Here is a 17,170-nt window from a genome sequence, read left to right as displayed (position 1 = left end):
GAAGATCACCACCATCCAATAATAGTTTCCATCCTTGTCCCTTGTGTTCAGAGATTTCTCCAGATTCTCTGAATCTTTTAATGATCTTATGAACCTTAAATGATGAAATCCACTAATTCTTTGTAGTTTTATGTTGAGAAACATTATTCTTTGATTGTTGCACTATTTTCTCACAGTCTTTCACAGAGTGGTGAACCTCTCCCCATCCTCACTGCTGAGAGACTCTGCCTCTGAAATCATCTTTCATATCCAGTAATGTTTCCATGGGTTGTGTTGAAGGGTGTACACTAAAGATCTATATGTCAATGTGGGTTGGAGGACTTGTTGCTGGTTACATAACAGGACTGATGCTTTCAATGCATAAAAGAAAAGAGTCTCCTTTTCCTCAGAGAGATCAGATTAATCTTCACTGACCCTCCGTGTTCATGAGATTCTTCTTGAAAACTTCAGATGTTCATTTTCAGATGGAACATCAAGGGGGCCTTTTTAACGTTGAGCAGTATAGAGGAGGACAAACTGGCTCTTAGTTTTCTTGGAGTTCATTAATTTCTCATCATGAATCAGTATCATGTTTTATAAAAACCAAGGAGAACCTGAGAGTTCAATAACAACATTACTGCCAGTTCAAATCCCCAAAGGAAAGTATTCTGATACTCTGTTGAAAACTCAGAGACCCTCCAGCTGGACTCTCTCCTCTCCTCTTCTCTCTCTCTCTCTCTCTCTCTCTCTCTCCACTTTCACAAAGACTCCTGGTTCTGCTTTTGAGGCCTTTTGTAAGTCTGTGATCTCGTGTGTTTCCTTGCTGTACTTGATAAAAGATAAACCCGTCCCGGCTTGTGATCATATCCTTTCTCTGTCTTCGCTCTTCATTCTTCTCCTTCTGCTCTGATGAACCTATTAATGACTCAGAGGAGCTGAAAGTGTTCAACAGCCGGTTATCAGGAAGTGGAAGCAGACCAGAAACTCAGACGTCTGAGCTGCAGTGAGTTCATCAGTGAGCTACAGCAACAACGACACCTGCAGCTGCTGTTTCTCATAACCTTTAGTTTTAGTTTAGATATGGATACAACCAACAAACATGGAAAATTAAGAGAAAAAAACTGTAAATAATGATAATTGACTGATTTATTAATCCAGAGGTTGAAATTCTACTGCAAGACTCTGCTCATCCTCAGCGAAGACAGCTGAAACACATTACGCTCATGTGTCCGTCAGGATTACATCATCGGCAAATATTTGTTAAATATTTAATAGCGTGTCCTGCAGATGTAATACTGAAGCTCGAACCACCAGAACAGCTGATCATGTTCAGCCTCCGGGTTTCTGAATGAGATCAGGGCGTAACATTCAGGTCTTTATTTGATCTGAACTTTCATCTGTCTTCATTTAAGATTAAAACATCTGACCATTTCACTAGTCTGACACGCCCCCCCCCCCCACCCCCGTATCATGACGTGAGATAAACACCTCAACATCAATGAGTCAGCAGTGACGCTTGAGTTTCAGATCAGATGTGAGAGACGTGCTCTCTCTCTCTCTAAGTAGAGGCCGGATGTCTCCGGATGTTCTGCTGCTAGATAACTATGTGCTGGATATTAGGACTCATTATCTCGGTCACATGAACGAACAGCAGAACATCTGCACCACACGTGTTCGTCCACGGCTGCTGTTGGTGGAGGAGGAAACTGGAGAAGACTGTGGAGCTGCCTGATGGAGACGACAGCTGTGACTGCTGGACGACTCTCACCTGCAGAGATGAATGAAGCTCTCCGATCCAACGCACTCAGATGACCTGCTGGTCCTGCTGCTGCTTTTACACCTCGCCTACAACGATTTCATAATCAAACTACTTCACAGTGTAACACACATGCCGAGTGAGTTTTATTCATAATTGTTGAGATGCTGTTGTTGAGGAAGACGAGCTGCTCCACATCTCCGCCGCGATAAACTCACCTGGATCCTTTCTTAACAACAGCAATGCGTGATGGTCCAAGTTGATCAATGCAGGTTATGACTAGACGCTGATTATCTACTTTATATATTGTGAATAAAATGTAGCGCTGAGGTTTTGAGCTGTAAAATGTGTGACTCAGTGTAGAGCGGAGTCATCATCACTTCTTCTGATGGAATCATGACCCTCCACCTGGTGGTGAGCTGGAGTTGTTCTGATTCAGTCTGAGCACGCTCACACTGAAGGAAAGATTTTCTACTGGGAGGTTTTCTCAGGGAACTTTTGGGAGCAACAGATTTATTACATTAGATTTATTTTAGCACCTTTGTTTGAAGCTGTTTTTCTCACATTATTATGGGGCGAGTTTCCTTTGTACTTCTGAAGATGTCTCGCTGCACTATTTCCACAGCTGTGTGTGTGTGTGTGTGTTGTGTGTGTGTGTAGCTAGATGTCACACACCTCCTCACCTCCTGTGTGTTATTCTGTGATGCAGTTGTTCCATCGCTGATTATTTGTGTGAAATTGTGATTGTTTACAACAATCTGAACATTCCTCAGTGAAACAGTCATATGTTGGAGATTTGACACGATAATGTTGGAAATCATCACTTGGCAGGCTGAACGTGTCCGTGTGGACCTCCAACATCTGTATCCTGCAGCTGCTGTGACCTTTAATAAAGCAGCAGATCTCCTCGCTACGTTTGCACTTGCAGGATTCTTGCAGGACTTCTTTTCCTGAAGGATTTCTGGGCTCGTTGACTTGCTGCAGGATGAATTTTGGGGCATTCAGATGTTTCTCTGATCATAATGTGTGATGCATAAGAATAAACGTCTAAAGAGAATAAAACCGTTTTCAGTGTGAGGGGTCCCATCAGAGTGCTATCGGGTCGTTGATCTGAGGATGGACTTCAGAGTTTCAATGCTTCCTCCAGAACGTTTTCCCAGCTGTTGTGATGTTTGCGTGTTTCTTGTTTTTGTCGCACTGCAATGGATCTTTTACATGCGACTGGTCGTGATTTCATTCTTTTGTTTAATAACAGCTTTTAGGTGCTTTACTGTCCCCCTCTGGCCGTAGTAAAGTGTTACTGCTACGTACCAGTAAAAACAAGGGAAAATATATATTTTTTTTTTACAAAAGGATAGTAACATAAACTCTTTGATTTTGAGACTATGACTATGAGAGAAAAATGATGGCTAGTTAGAGTCTTTAAGTCTAATAAGAGAAAATGTTAGTTTTAGAGGACATTGTCAGCCATTGGAGCTTCCATGAAGGCCATGCCTTGTTTTTTCAGTTAATGTTTTAATGGGAATCATGTGGTCATCATGTGTAAGTAAATAAAGCAGAGTTCATGTCAGCGCTCACTGACCTGCCGTCCTGTGTTGTCTGTTCAGGGATCTACCTGCTGGACATGATCTACATCGACTCGGCCTACCCGGCGTCAGACAGCATCATCGAGACGGAGCAGAGGACCAATCAGATGAACAACCTCCTGAGAGTCATCTCTGACCTGCAGATGTCCTGTAACTATGGTAAGAAACATCCACAGCAGGAACAGCGTCGTATCGGTTTCCTGGTGGCGTCATCGCTTTGTTTTTATTTATTAATAAGATTCCGACAAACAGGAAGCAACAAACACATCTTCATCTCCTGTTTGATCAAAACCTCAGTGAGTCTCATAAATCTAAACTGTTCATCAATGGTTTAGTTTGTTATAGATGTGAAGTTGTGGAGTGACATGAACGAGGCAAAACCGATATAAAAGTGTTCGTAGCTTCCAGGTCTGTAAAATGGTTCCGATCCAGAAGTGTCTTCAGCTGCAGTACCACTGAGTGCCACTAGAGGTCGGCTCCAAAAAGCCTCCGGCTCCATAGACTCCCATTCAACTTCTCTCATCAAATCCAAAGTGAATAAAATGTGTCCATCAGTTATCTCGGTGTTGTTAGCTAAAGTCACTCCTTCTTATTAGTTTTCTGGAGGTCCATCTGAAAATAATCCCTCATTCATTAGAAAAGAAGATTCAAGAAGACCTGTTTTTGGGGGCGTGTCTGTTTGATTGACAGGCCTGTGGAGCAGTCAGGTTACAGCTGTCGGTGGGCGGGGCGTAGTATCGTCAGGTTTCCAATCAGATTGGTCAGATCCACCGCTGGCTCCTCCCCCAGCTCGTCCAAATATGGTCACTTCCTGCTCCAAACTGCTCTGAACTAGAAAGATGGTGACGGACAGAATCTGAACTGGAGGCTTCATAATGTTCATAAACCAACGATGACATCACTGATGGTTGATGACCTCACTGCTGTAATGTTTCTGGACCAACATCTGTCTGCAGATGTGGAAACTGATGTTCAGACTGTTTGACACGGAGCTGATAACCGTTTGTTAATAAAGGCGGAGCTTTGAGACGTCCTCTGATTGGATGTGAGATTAGTTTGTTCAGTTTGACCCTGATGATGTCTTCGTCTCCATTTTAGTTTCTGAGTGTTTCTACTGAAAGTTAATAGTCTTAGTTCTTGCTCTTGAACCTTTTTAGTCCCTTTGAGTGTTGTTTTGGATCAGGCTCTCAGCATCTCCTCCCTCTTTGTTCTCAGAGCTTTAGTCTGTATTGAACCTCGTGCTGCCAGTGTGTTCAGGTTCATTCGTGAGAACCGACTTCTTTATGTCAATAAAAACTGAACAGATGTGAACATAATGAGCTCTTTGCTCGAGTATCTGCAAATATAAAACCACAGTGAAAGAGTGGGCGGGTCTTCAAGTTCACTTCCTGATATATGACAAAGATGTTTTTCATCACACACTGTTGATATTTGAAGTAAAGCATCAGTGTCATTTTTTCTTTGTTGCCACACAGTGGACGGTTTATTACATGTTGATCTGCTTTTTGTATGTCAGAGTTTAAACTGATCCTGGGTCTGTTTGCATCATTTTCTGCTGCTGCTGTCAATCACACGGTTTTCCACTTTTTCCCCAGCAGTTCTTGAAAAATCATTAAAAGCATTAATTTTAGTTTCCTCAAGAAAAGAAAATTTGATTTCCAAAGAGGTATTTATTTTTCTGGGCAGAAATTGTGATTTTAATCTGATGTGATTTTTATCAAACTGTCTCAGTGGTATTGTTCATAATGTATTTATTGACCTTAAAAAAAAAAGGATTTAACCGTCTCATCTACCCGCTCAGCTGTTCATCCAGGACCAGGTTGTGTTCAATGATTAATAAATGATTTTCTTACATTCAGTAGGAAACACGTTATGTAAATGTTAATAAACCAGCGCACTTGTTAAATAAATAATAACAACAATCTTTATCTGATATATTTCAGACTATGTCGTGTTAGAAAGTTGTTTTTAAAAAAAACCAAACTTTTAAATCTTGAAATCTACTCAAAAGTCATGTTTAAACATGAATGGAAAGCAGAATACCTTTTATACCTTTTATGTGTTATTGTCTGAACACTTGCAGTGTGCTTTGTGTTGAGTTATGAATGTTAGTAAAGAAGTACATTTTTCAAACAGCTGCATATAGAGCTGCCGCAGTCTGAGGAACCAACAGGGAAAACTCTTTATCAAACACAAATCCACCATATTCAGTGTTTTAATCCAGTGTTTACATGTAACCACGGTAACCTTAAATCCAATCAGAATCAGGTTTTGTTGTCTGAGTGGTCAGAAGCTCTCCCCCTTTTATTATATATTTATTTATACTAATTCATGTTCACAATGTGTTGCTACACCTGCAGAGATCAGCAGGGACACATGAAGTATTAAATAATAAATAAGAACATTTTATTATTGGATCTGAACACCATACAAACAGATCACAACTTGCATGATGACTTTAGAGCAGAAAACCAGTTTGTGATGCTCGTGCAGTCGGTTCAGGATCAGATCAGTGAGACGGGTTTGTTGGACTGAAGTATTGTTCACACTACGTCCATCACGAGCCCTGATATATGCATGCTTTCTAAGAATGTACAAAACTTTATATTTTTGTATCATTTTCATTCGTATTCCTCCTTTTTTGCACTTTTATTCAAAGTCAATTCTTGGTCAGGAGTGTTTTTAATGTTTAGTTGTTGTTTTTTCAGACTACTTGGTGACCCTCCCACACGTCCAGAAGTACCTGCTGTCGGTCCGCTACATCGAGGAGCTCCAGAAGTTTGTAGAGGACGACAACTTCAAGTAAGTTTGAACTCCATCAACTGCATGTAAATATGAAATTCATGAATGTTTGGAGGGCATTCACTTCCTGTAGCACCTGGAAATAAGAAGATGGATAAGGATGAGCACAGCCTGTCAAAGGGCGCCATTGACCTCCACACACGGACATCAGTCATCGGTCCGAGCACATACATGTTCCCAACCTGTGTGTTTGAACTAAAGGTGAAATGTTAGAGGTGCTTTTCTGCAGGATGTATGTGTCCCCAGAGTCCGTCGTCAGCGATGTAGGTCAGAAGTCAGAGAAGCAGTAAATCTTGTGCTGCACCGTTTTCCATCGTTTGGAAGAACCGATGGAAAGAATACATGAAGTAAAACCCTCATATGACACAACTAAAACTTACAACCAGAAATATTTCAGTATTAACTCTTAAATTTAGGATTATAAAATCTTATTTGTTGTCATTTTCTAAACTAGCTCTTTTACAAGTATGCTGAATCAGCGATCAACTGTCTGCGTTCGTCGTTTATTGCACAGACAGCTGGATCATCGTATCGAGCATGAGTTTGCAGGTTTAACCACAGACTGTTTATAAAAGAGTTCGTAGCTTCCAGGTCTGAAAAAGACTCCAACACACAGTCTGTATTTATGGTTTTGGATAGTTTGGTGCTTCCACCTGCCTCAAGGTTAACCAGCAGCAGCAGCAGCAGCAGGGAGCAGTGGTGCACATGGAACTGGAAATTTACTGAACTAAAAAACAACTGGAGGGGAAAAAAAGCAAGAAACCAGACACAATTAACAACTAACCCTGATGGATGCAGATTCCCCCTTCTTCTTGGTTGAATAGCTCAGCGAGTATTAATCACAGAGATGCAGTGGAGATTTCATATCTTATTAAACTGCACAACTTGAGATTTCCAACAATGTCAGTGACTCGTATGTGTGACGAAGCGTTGCAGAGAAAATCCTCTTTAAGGTTGCATCAGATTTAATCGTCCTCACTCTGCATGAAGCGCTGCAGCCATCTCCTCTTCTAATGATCGATTATATAATTATCGATTATATAAAGGCTAATATAACAAATCTCTAACTATTATCAAATTAAATGAGAAAGAAATATCTGAATTGCCCTGAAAAAAACAAGATATAATATGAATGGTTAGCGCCAACAGTGACCAAGATATGAGATAAAAAGTGAAGGTAGTGAAATCATCCTTAAATATTCCATCAGGATTCATCCTCTGGGCACCACAAACATTGTTGAGCAATTGGACCACCAGCACACCGACGTGGTGCCGGGATGACTCAGACTCACCAGCCATGAGGCTGCTCGTATGATGTAATGTTAACATGCCACGTTACAGATTCAGTTTACAGTTTGGATGTCTGTTCAAACACATGAAACAAAGCCGCTCTCACTAATTCATCACGCTTTCACTTCTTTCCACGGAACATTTAACATACTTTCCTAATGTACTGATGCGTGACAACATTCCCGTTAACCGAGTAACAGAAACTATCGGGCCGACTCCCAACGCCGGTCTACCAAACTGAGCATGTGCAGCCAGGAGGAGAGACGTGGCGGGCTGTTCTGTAAATCTGCACCATCACAGTTCGAGGAGACACCAAACAAGGTTTTTCTGAGCTTTCAGCCACACTGAGACTCAGACGTGGTTCATATTGTACATTTAAAATAAAACATAATTAAGTAAAGGCCTCACTGCCTGTGTTCATTAATACAATATGAATCTATTTATTTTTCTCCTGTAAGAACTTCACTTTTCGAGCCCTCAGATGACTGATGTTGTGATTTGATGCTACAGAAATGAGTTCAGTTGAATTAAATTGAATTGATTCTAACGAAGTCTCAATGGACATCAGTGTCGTGAAACATTTAACTGTTCCGCCGCTCTCGACTTCCACATCCACATGGATCCTGCACACGGCGCTGGACTCGAAGGCACACAGATACTTTAATGAGAACCACTCACTGGGTGCAGAGGCTCTGCACGTGCTCAGTCACGTCGCTGTGTTTCTGCTGAGTCATCCATCTTTACCTTCAGACTAGACACAGTTTGCTTTTCTTGGCTGTGTGGAAGTTTCAGGAATTTAGAAACCTCACTGATTACAAAATTATAACTCGGAGTAAAAGGTCCTGTTCGCAGTTACACGGAAATGTCTTTATGATATACAGAAATGTTTTTATAATATACAAAAATGTTTTTATATTATACAGGTGAGAGGTGGTGATTAGCCTCCTGTTGGAGGAGGCTGTTGTGTTGCTGTTGAGTTGTGTTGTGTTGCGTTCCCCTGATGTGTTCATCCAGAACAGGAACAGCTCTATCAGACACAGATGCTGTAAACAGCTGGATTAGTGAAGAACTTCACTGTCAGTTGTTCAGATACTGAGTTCATCCCACGCTGTCTGTATGATTTACTGACTGATTGACTCTGTGATGAAACTGTCTGTTTCAGCCGATCAGCTGATCGGAGAGCAGCCGTATGTCTGATGGAAAGCTTTGTGTTGCAGGTTGTCTCTGAAGATTGAACCTGGGAACAGTTCTCCTCGCATCGCTTCCTCTAAAGAAGACCTGGCAGGTGAGACAAACTGAAGAGCTGCACTCATCACATGGTCTTCCAGTGATAACCACGCCCCTTGTTTATTGACCACATCTGGCTACTCTGTCAGTTTGTGTGTGTGCACGCGCGTGTGTGTGTATGCATACGTGTGTGTGCGCGCGCGCGCGCGTGTGTGTGTGTGTGTGTGTGTGTGTGTGTGTGTGTGTGTGTGTGTGTGTGTGTGTGTGTGTGTGTGTGTGTGTGTGTGTGTGTGTGGGCACTTCAGCTAACGACTGACTAAAACATCCCATAAGAAGTTAACGATGCTGCTAATAGCTGCAACATGTTTCCCTCGACTCATGTCTCTCAGGCTGTTTTGGGATGGTTACCATGATAACTGCTATTCTCTCTCTCTCTCTCTCGCTCTTCCACTTATCACACTAATTAGTGTAATTTCCATCCTGATGATTTACTGGAGTCAGTCGGGGTGATTTCATGGCGGAGGGAGGGGAAGGTTTCCGTTTCAGTGCAGCATCAGTAGAACTTCATGGTTCTGGTCTGGGAGCGTCATGTGCTGCTCACAGGACGGCCGAGATGGCGCCTGGCCTCTGGTTTCTGTCACCATGACAACAATATCTGCACAGCTTCTTGTTATCCCAACAGCACGTCATATTTTCCTCATTGTTGAGACTCACCGGCTAATAACAATGTAATTATGTTTTCCCTTCATTACGAGTTTGGAAAAGATTATCAGACCGTTCATCATTCTGGTATCGGAGGCTGACGTCTTTGAGTTTCTTTAAACAAAGTGCTCCAACCTGTTTCCACACGTGCAGCTCTCAGACACCGTCACATTTATTCACATAGCTGAGCTCCACCAAACCAGCTGAATCAGCTTCTTTTATGTGAACAATAACCGATCGATACTCAACACACTCATATGGTAGTTGTGATTGGTTGGAGACTCGTCTTTAAACTAGCCACCATCGTCGTGGGCAGCGTTGAGTCCAGAATGCAGTGACGGGGGCTCTTTAAATAGTGTCGGGGGGAAGTTGTTTTAGTGGAAGATTTGTACGTGTGGAGACGTGTCGTGTTATTAGAACGACTAAATCCTGCAGAAATGTTTGTCAGAACTTGATATTTTCAGTGTGGAGGTTTTATTGTTGTTTCTGTTCAAGCAGGAGAACTCGTCTTCCAATAGAAGTTTATATCAGTCATACAGACAGAAATGTGTTACTGTAGAGCATTATGATGTCACAGTGAAGGTGACCTTTGACCTTTTGGACATGAAATGTCATCACGTCATCGTTTTATCCTATTAAATATTTATGTGTGTCTGTCAGGGAAACTCGATTGTTCAGGCCTAACATACTCTGAGACTCCAGTGATTCCCTGGATGTGGGGTAAAGGTGCCATAAGGACTACTCATGTTTAATGGAAAATAAACCAAAGAACATATCAAATGTTGATATCAAGACATTTTGTAGTTTTAAGAAAAATATCTGCTCATTTTGAATTTGATGGCAGCAACATGTCTCAAAAAAGTTGGGACAGAGTCAACAAACGACTGGAAAAGTTGTGTGAAGATAGAAAAAACACCTGGTGGAACTAATCAGGTTACCATGGCAACAGATCAGTAACATAACTGGGTATAAAAATATGATTTCAGAGTCTCTCAGCAGTGAAGATGGGGAGAGGTTCACCACTTTGAAAGACTGTGTGAGAAAATAGTGCAACAATCTAAGAATAATATTCCTCAACGTAAAACTACAAAGAATTAGTGGATTTCATCATCTACGGTTCATAATATCATTAAAAGATTCAGAGAATCTGGAGAAATCTCTGAACACAAGGGACAAGGATGGAAACCAATATTGGATGGTGGCGATCTTCAGGCCCTCAGGCAGCACTGCATTAAAAACACACTATTCTGGAGTGGAAATCACTGCATGGGCTCAGGAACACTTGTGAAAACCATCGTCTGTGAACACAGTTCATCGCTGCATCCACAAATGAAGGTTAAAACTTGAATAAGATTTAGGATTTTACAGTTGGAGCTGGTGGGTGAAGCTACTTTTCCTACTTTGTACAGTCGTGGATTGTTTAATCTTTTATAAGCTGAGGTGGACTAATATGACTGAAATGTTAGGGAGTACAAGTTTCAAAGATTACACACTGCGCTGATAGATTTTCAAAAGGAAACAGATATGTTGGCTTGGAAAAGAAAATAGTAACCCTTAGTTTTCACTTTAGTTGAGCTGAAACTACGAATAGTTGGTTACCTTCTGGAGATCTGGACATAACTGATGGAAAAATGAAGGAGGGACAAAAACAAAATGGCAGCTCAGATTTGCAGGACGTCTCGGTTCCTCCGGGAACCTTCAGAGGACCTTCAGAGAGGACCGCCGGTGCCCGAGGGCGGGACGCTGTGGGTCATCGGTGTATCATCGCTGCTTAATGAGAACTAATGGTGTTTTTCCTCCTGCTGGGCAGATGAACGTTTGTTCTATCGGTTATGTAACGCAGCAGAAAGCAGCTGTCCGGCTGCTCGATCACTAGAAATGAGTCTCACGCTGTGGAAGACAACATGTGGTTTCCTCTCTCTCCACGTCCAGATGCTCTGAGATGCCGTGTGACATGATGCCAGCTCATACATGACAGTGAACGGGGAGGAAGGCTGTGACGGTGCAGCTGTGTATAATCGTCCTTGAGAAAAATGATTGTGCTCCATAAATCATCTGTTTTTGTGACTGAGCTCCTCGTGACTGAAGTCTCTTAATTCATCCAGGCTGTGTTGTAATGTGTTCGCAGCGGTTCCAGTAGCTGAGTCAGCACACGTGTGCTCAGAGGCCAACATCAGGCACCAGGAACAGGACTTCTCAAAGAGTTTCCGAGCTCCTGTTTGATCGAACCTGCTTCATGTGCGCTCGAGCTGCACGTTGGAGTGTTTGTTTTAAAGTCTTGTGGATCATCATGTGATCATTCTGAGTTCATTACAACATGCAGCCGCAGCACGAGTTCACACGAGACCTTCACCTCGTCTGCAGGTGCTCATCAGCGTCTCTTATCTCGACATATATCAACCAAATGCAGACACATTATCAGTCGACTGAAGATCTAAGACTTCTTTTACGTAGACTAATAGTCCTGTGTTGTCATGGTAACCGGGGTCTGCGGCTGTGAAGCCGGTTGGCTGTTCGGACCAAAACAAAGTTAGAGACGGCTGAAGAGAGTGAAACAAACACTCGGGTGGACTTTCCTGCACTCTGCAGGATCTTCTGGTGAAGGCGAAGTGCTCTCTAACAGGAAGTTTAACAACATTTAGGAAATACATTTGAGAGAAATAAACAGTTTGTGATCATTGAAGAAGTCTTAAACTGGGAACAGAAACGATGGTGTTGCGTTTTTACTTTGGAGAGTAAAAAAAAGTAAAAACCAGCATTGAGTGTGTTCTTCATCCTCAGTGTGCAGCTACCTGAGGATGAAGAGACATTAAAAGGTCTTCCTCATCTGGTGGCGGAGGGCGCTGTATGACCCGTCCATCGTCTCCCATAGGAGGCGACATCTGGTGTCTGCAGAGGTCTGCTGTGACCAATAAGATCCGTCCGATAGTTGTTGAGAGGTTTCAGTGTGAACCAAGCATCCGTCCTGATGTGTGGTTGGAGACACCAGCCTGCAGAGATGGTGAAGTAATGTGAAGGAGCTCCAGCTGATGTTATTGGAACTCATTTGTAAAGGAGAAGTCTGAGGAATGATGGAAGACTCCAAAACATTTTCCAGAGTTTAGAAACGCCGACATCATGCAAACCAAGAACTGATGTCAAATCAAACACGGCTGGAGATGAAACTGGACTTTTCCACACGGTGTCTTATTGAAAACGTTCTGCTCTCCATTATTTGACAGTTTGAACAGCTTCACTGCAGAATATTAATTTTGTATCTTGACTCATCTCATCAATTCATCCTCATGTTTTTTATTATTCAGATTTTTGTTCACATCATTCACTCGCAATCTTTTTTGCAAAAACTGAGTAAAGCTTTTGAAGCTAACAAGTAGAAACTACATCATGAGTGTAATATATTCCAGTTCACGGGTCTCTGAAGGCTCACAGAACAGCAGAACAGCTTCATTCTGGTCCAAAGTGTTTCAAGTGTTGAACACAGACTGCTCTGCTGGGTCAGAACCGATAGACCGGGTTTCCCCCGGGAGGTTCTGGAGGAGCAGCAGACGCTGACTCAGAGGTTCCACTGGAGCAGAATGATCCGACTGGTCCAGCAGCGGTCCTGTAGGAGGCCGAGCTGATGATGGGCAGGCTCACATTCATACATCACCGTAAACAGAATTGATGGAGTCGCTAACAGTGGATCCTTCTGGGCCTCATCGGCTCCCTCTAGTGGACCTGATCATATAAGCACAGATTTAATAGAGTTTAAAATCTCCAGCTTTCCTCTCAGAACAAACAGCTGGTTATAAACTGAACAACAAAAGAGACAAACAGAGATCAAAAATCTGTTTAAATATTAAAAGGATAAAAACAGTATAACTCGGACAGTACTGTGCGTCGTCTGACGAGACGAAGGTGCTCGCTCCACTTATTGATTTGTTTCAGGTGTTTTTTATTTTTTTTAATTTTTATTTTTTATCTTTTCTGCACTTTATATTGAACTAATTTTTTAAAAATGATCCTCACTTAACTTGGAGTGCTGAAAACGTTTGGACAGTATTGTGTATTTATTTCCTGCCCTGATATACATTAGATAAAAACCATAATCAATCAAATTATTAATAACGTAACAATTCCATGTATAAAATAAAATCATTTTTAGTTTGTTTTATAATGCTTTCTGATGCACTGTGCTTTACTGTCTTATTATCAATATCAACCATAATTCATTCTTTATTATTCAAATATAAATTCCTCTGTTTGTCAGTTCTGTCTTCGTGAGTTTAATTTCAGACCAAATGCAGATAAAACAAACTTTTAGTTTTAGCTGCATGTTCTTCTGCTCCTCTTTAAATCTGCTGTACCTCCGCTGTCTCTCGCACTGAGAGGACATCCACGTAAAACAACTACAATAGTGATAGAAATATGATTCTAAAATTGTGACGAGAGACATGAGTACCCTCCTTATCTGTCATGTTTTCTTTACACATATTTAAGAAAATCTTCAAACCTTATTGAAGAGGCTGAGTGAATAAGATTCATCAGAGGGGATCACACGAGACACTGAACAATACGAATTATTTCTAATAATTACCCATAAATCTGTGCAGTGTTGTAACGCTGATCTGTGACCGGTGTCTCAGGTCTGTCCGAGGTGTCCGTCTCCATGAGGTACAACCGCCGGCCGACCTGCCCCGACGCCTCCGTGGGGGTCCACATCCAGACCCCCCCGCCCTCTCACCACAGGAAGAGTCACAGTCTGGGAAACAAGTGAGTCTGAGAGGAACAACATCATCTATGTTAGAGCCTAAAAGGAATCTCCGGGACATCTAGTGGCCACCAGAGAAACTACATCCGTTCTGTTTAAATACTTCTTTAAATCCCAGTTTTAGTCGTTCAAGAAAGTACTGACCCAAGTTATATTTAAGTCCCTTCACCTCCAAAAACACGCTGACTTAGCTGAACATCCCAGCAGAGCAGGAGGACAGTGACCGAGCAGCTGTGTGACTGTAACACTGTGCAGAAAATTATATATAAATAAACATTATGCAATACAAACAATACGTTAACAATCCTACGCTGCTGACACATCTAACAAATATAAAGCTGCATCAGCCACAGTCATATGCAGATTCAATACTTTAGTAGAAGAAGAAATACCGCAGGTGTACACTTCAGCCCAAAATCATGTCGAGTGATTCTGACTGAGACTTTTTATTCTGGATGGAAATGACAGAACCAGTGAAACAGGATGTGAAGACGTGGTGCTGAGATGTCAATGAAAACATGAACTATTCATGTGTTTTGTTTTATACATTTCTGTGAATAATATCATGTCCATAATGTAAAGCAGCCACACTGTACAAGCAGAGTTCTCTCAGCTGATTGGTTTGAGCCGTGACTTGAGATGGAGCAGAAAACGACTGCAGGAGCTGTTCTCCGTTATAGTCGATGAGAATGCTGAGAATTTTTAACATTTTAGTAAAAAAGTGTATAAAAAAACATGGAAATAGTTGGATTTGTTATTAACATCTGTTTGGTCACTTGTTTGAGTCATTTACAGACGATGAAACCTGCAGGTCAAATAAAAATTCATTAGACATGAAAATGAGGATGAACCATTTTTGGCTCAACTGTATATTCAAAATATTATGAAGAAAAATTAAGGTTTATCATAAAAATCTACAAAAAGAAGAGAACACTGATCCAGAATGATCCACTGTGATATTGTTATGCTATATATGCACGCACGCACGCACGCACACACACACACACACACACACACACACACACACACACACACACACACACACACACACACACACACACACACACACACACACACACACACACACACACACACACACACACACACACGTACGTCTAATGCTGGCTCTCGTCCTCAGTATGATGTGTCAGTACGGCATGTCAGAGAGCAGAAGCGCCACATTTCCAATCGAGAAAGCTCGACATCTGCTGGACGACAGCTTCTTAGAGTCTCAGAGTCCCGTCAGGAACGACCCTCACAGCACCTCCGTGTCCAACGGACTCTCCTTAGGTACGTCTCTGGATATCAATCCTGCTGTTTTTTTCTATATATCATAATATTGATTGAAATATTAATCGTGATATTGTTCTCATTAACGTGTTCACCCCAACAGGCAGCAGTGAGAGTTCGTTTGGGGAGGAGCTTTCTCCCGGGATGGAGAGGTGAGCACATCATCATCATCATCATCACATGTAACTCTGCAGGATTATAATCACACTGAGATTACAGAAAAAAAAGATTAAAAAAAAAAAACAGAGAGAAATAAACTCGATCCCCATCGCTGAGTGACGGTGGAGCTGCTGAGGATATGATATTTAAATCACCACCTTCCTGCTGGAGATGTAAAAAAAAAAAAAAAACTTACCAACCAATATTCAGTCAGAATAAACTGCAGTGGGCTTGTTCATGGCCGTGAAACATGTTACCATTGCAACAGTGATGTGTTTTAATAGACGCAATACTTGTTTGTGGATGAGACATAAATATAGAATATGGTGAGATTTATTTCTGTGTACATTATATTCATTGTAGATGATATGAGTGTGTTTTGCTGTTGCTAATACTCTGTGAAGTTAACCACACTGTATATCTGTGTATGTTTGTCCCAGCAGAAAGATCAATCTAAAGTCTCAGATGTTTGATATCTCAGAGTAAAACGACTGTTTCAGGACAGAATGAAATGTTCAGTCCCGTTTCTCAGGGCATAGTTTGAGTTGGCTTTGGTTCAGTCTGAGTTCACTGACCTCTGCTCACCTCGAGCTCAATCCCTCAGACTGACTGTGACAATGTGTGACAAACAGGGGCCGCATGTACGCAACGCTGGGCCCCAACTGGAGGGTCCCGCTTCGCAACTCGCCCCGGAGCCGCAGCTATGTTTACAGGTACAAGAAGTCCATTTGATTTTACAGAAGAATGACGTCATCCTGTGGAGTGAAGTGTCAGACTCACTCTGGTGTTGTGATGTTTTCTCTCACCTCATCTCCTCACTGCATGCTCACTGGGATTTACTTTATCAAGTAACATGTTGGAAGAGAAACTTTAATTCCACTTTTGGCAGCAACTAGTCACGTAAAGACTTTTCAAATGAGATATTCTCTTACAATCACCGAAGTGTGAGCAAGTTCGTTACTCGTATTTAAACGTTAACGGACGGCTGCAGAAGGTTTCAGAGTTGGAGACTCTTGATTAGAAAAGCTGATGAACTCACACAACATGCAAAGGATGTTTTCTGCTGTTATTATTTGAACATTAAGGCTCTTTAGTCTTTAGACTTTTATTAATAACTGTTTACACATGGCTGGGCGATATGGACAAAACCAAATACCTCAAAATGTAAATAAAAACAGAATGTGATGATCTGTAAATCACAAACACATATTTAATTGAAAATTAGCAGCAACATGTTTCAAAAAAGTTGTGATAGGGGCAACGAAAGACTGAAAAAGTTGTGCTGCATTAAAAAATAGATGCTATTCTGGAGTGGAAATCACTGCATGGGCTCAGGAACACTTCTGAAAACCATCATCTGTGAACACAGTTCATCGCTGCGTCCACAAATGCAGGTTAAAACTCTCCAAAGAAGAAACCAGATAGAAACATGATCAGAAACACCGCCGCCTTCTCTGGACCGAGATCATTGAAGATGGACTGAGGTGAAGTGGAAAACTGTCCTGAGGTCTGATGGATCACAATCTGAGATTCTGTTTGGAAATCATGGACGCTGCATCCTCCAGGTTAAAGAGGAGAGGGACCATCCAACTTGTTATCAGCGCTCAGTTAAATTCTAACAGCATGGCT

General features: G+C 41.7%; 1 protein-coding gene across 2 annotated transcripts in view; it reads left to right on the top strand.

The window, feature by feature from the left end:
• LOC138632078 (ras-specific guanine nucleotide-releasing factor RalGPS1) overlaps positions 1–17,170 on the top strand; it is a 57,422-nt gene that overhangs the window by 30,075 nt on the left and 10,177 nt on the right. The window contains exons 9-15 of one of the 2 annotated variants that reach the window (XM_069717356.1): positions 3,343–3,480; positions 6,030–6,123; positions 8,631–8,698; positions 13,968–14,094; positions 15,231–15,382; positions 15,486–15,534; positions 16,174–16,254. In XM_069717356.1, coding sequence (XP_069573457.1) covers positions 3,343–3,480; positions 6,030–6,123; positions 8,631–8,698; positions 13,968–14,094; positions 15,231–15,382; positions 15,486–15,534; positions 16,174–16,254 — 709 coding nt within the window. The remainder of the gene's footprint in view (positions 1–3,342; positions 3,481–6,029; positions 6,124–8,630; positions 8,699–13,967; positions 14,095–15,230; positions 15,383–15,485; positions 15,535–16,173; positions 16,255–17,170) is intronic. The other variant, XM_069717357.1, reaches the window with a different exon arrangement.

This window comes from Brachyistius frenatus, unplaced genomic scaffold, assembly GCF_029030835.1.
Source record: "Brachyistius frenatus isolate BFR_SWC_R1_liver_20210118 unplaced genomic scaffold, ASM2903083v1 Contig_172, whole genome shotgun sequence".
NCBI classification, from domain to species: domain Eukaryota; kingdom Metazoa; phylum Chordata; class Actinopteri; family Embiotocidae; genus Brachyistius; species Brachyistius frenatus.
The sequence above is the reverse complement of the archived record's forward strand: the minus strand, read 5'-3'. Positions and strand labels throughout refer to the sequence as shown.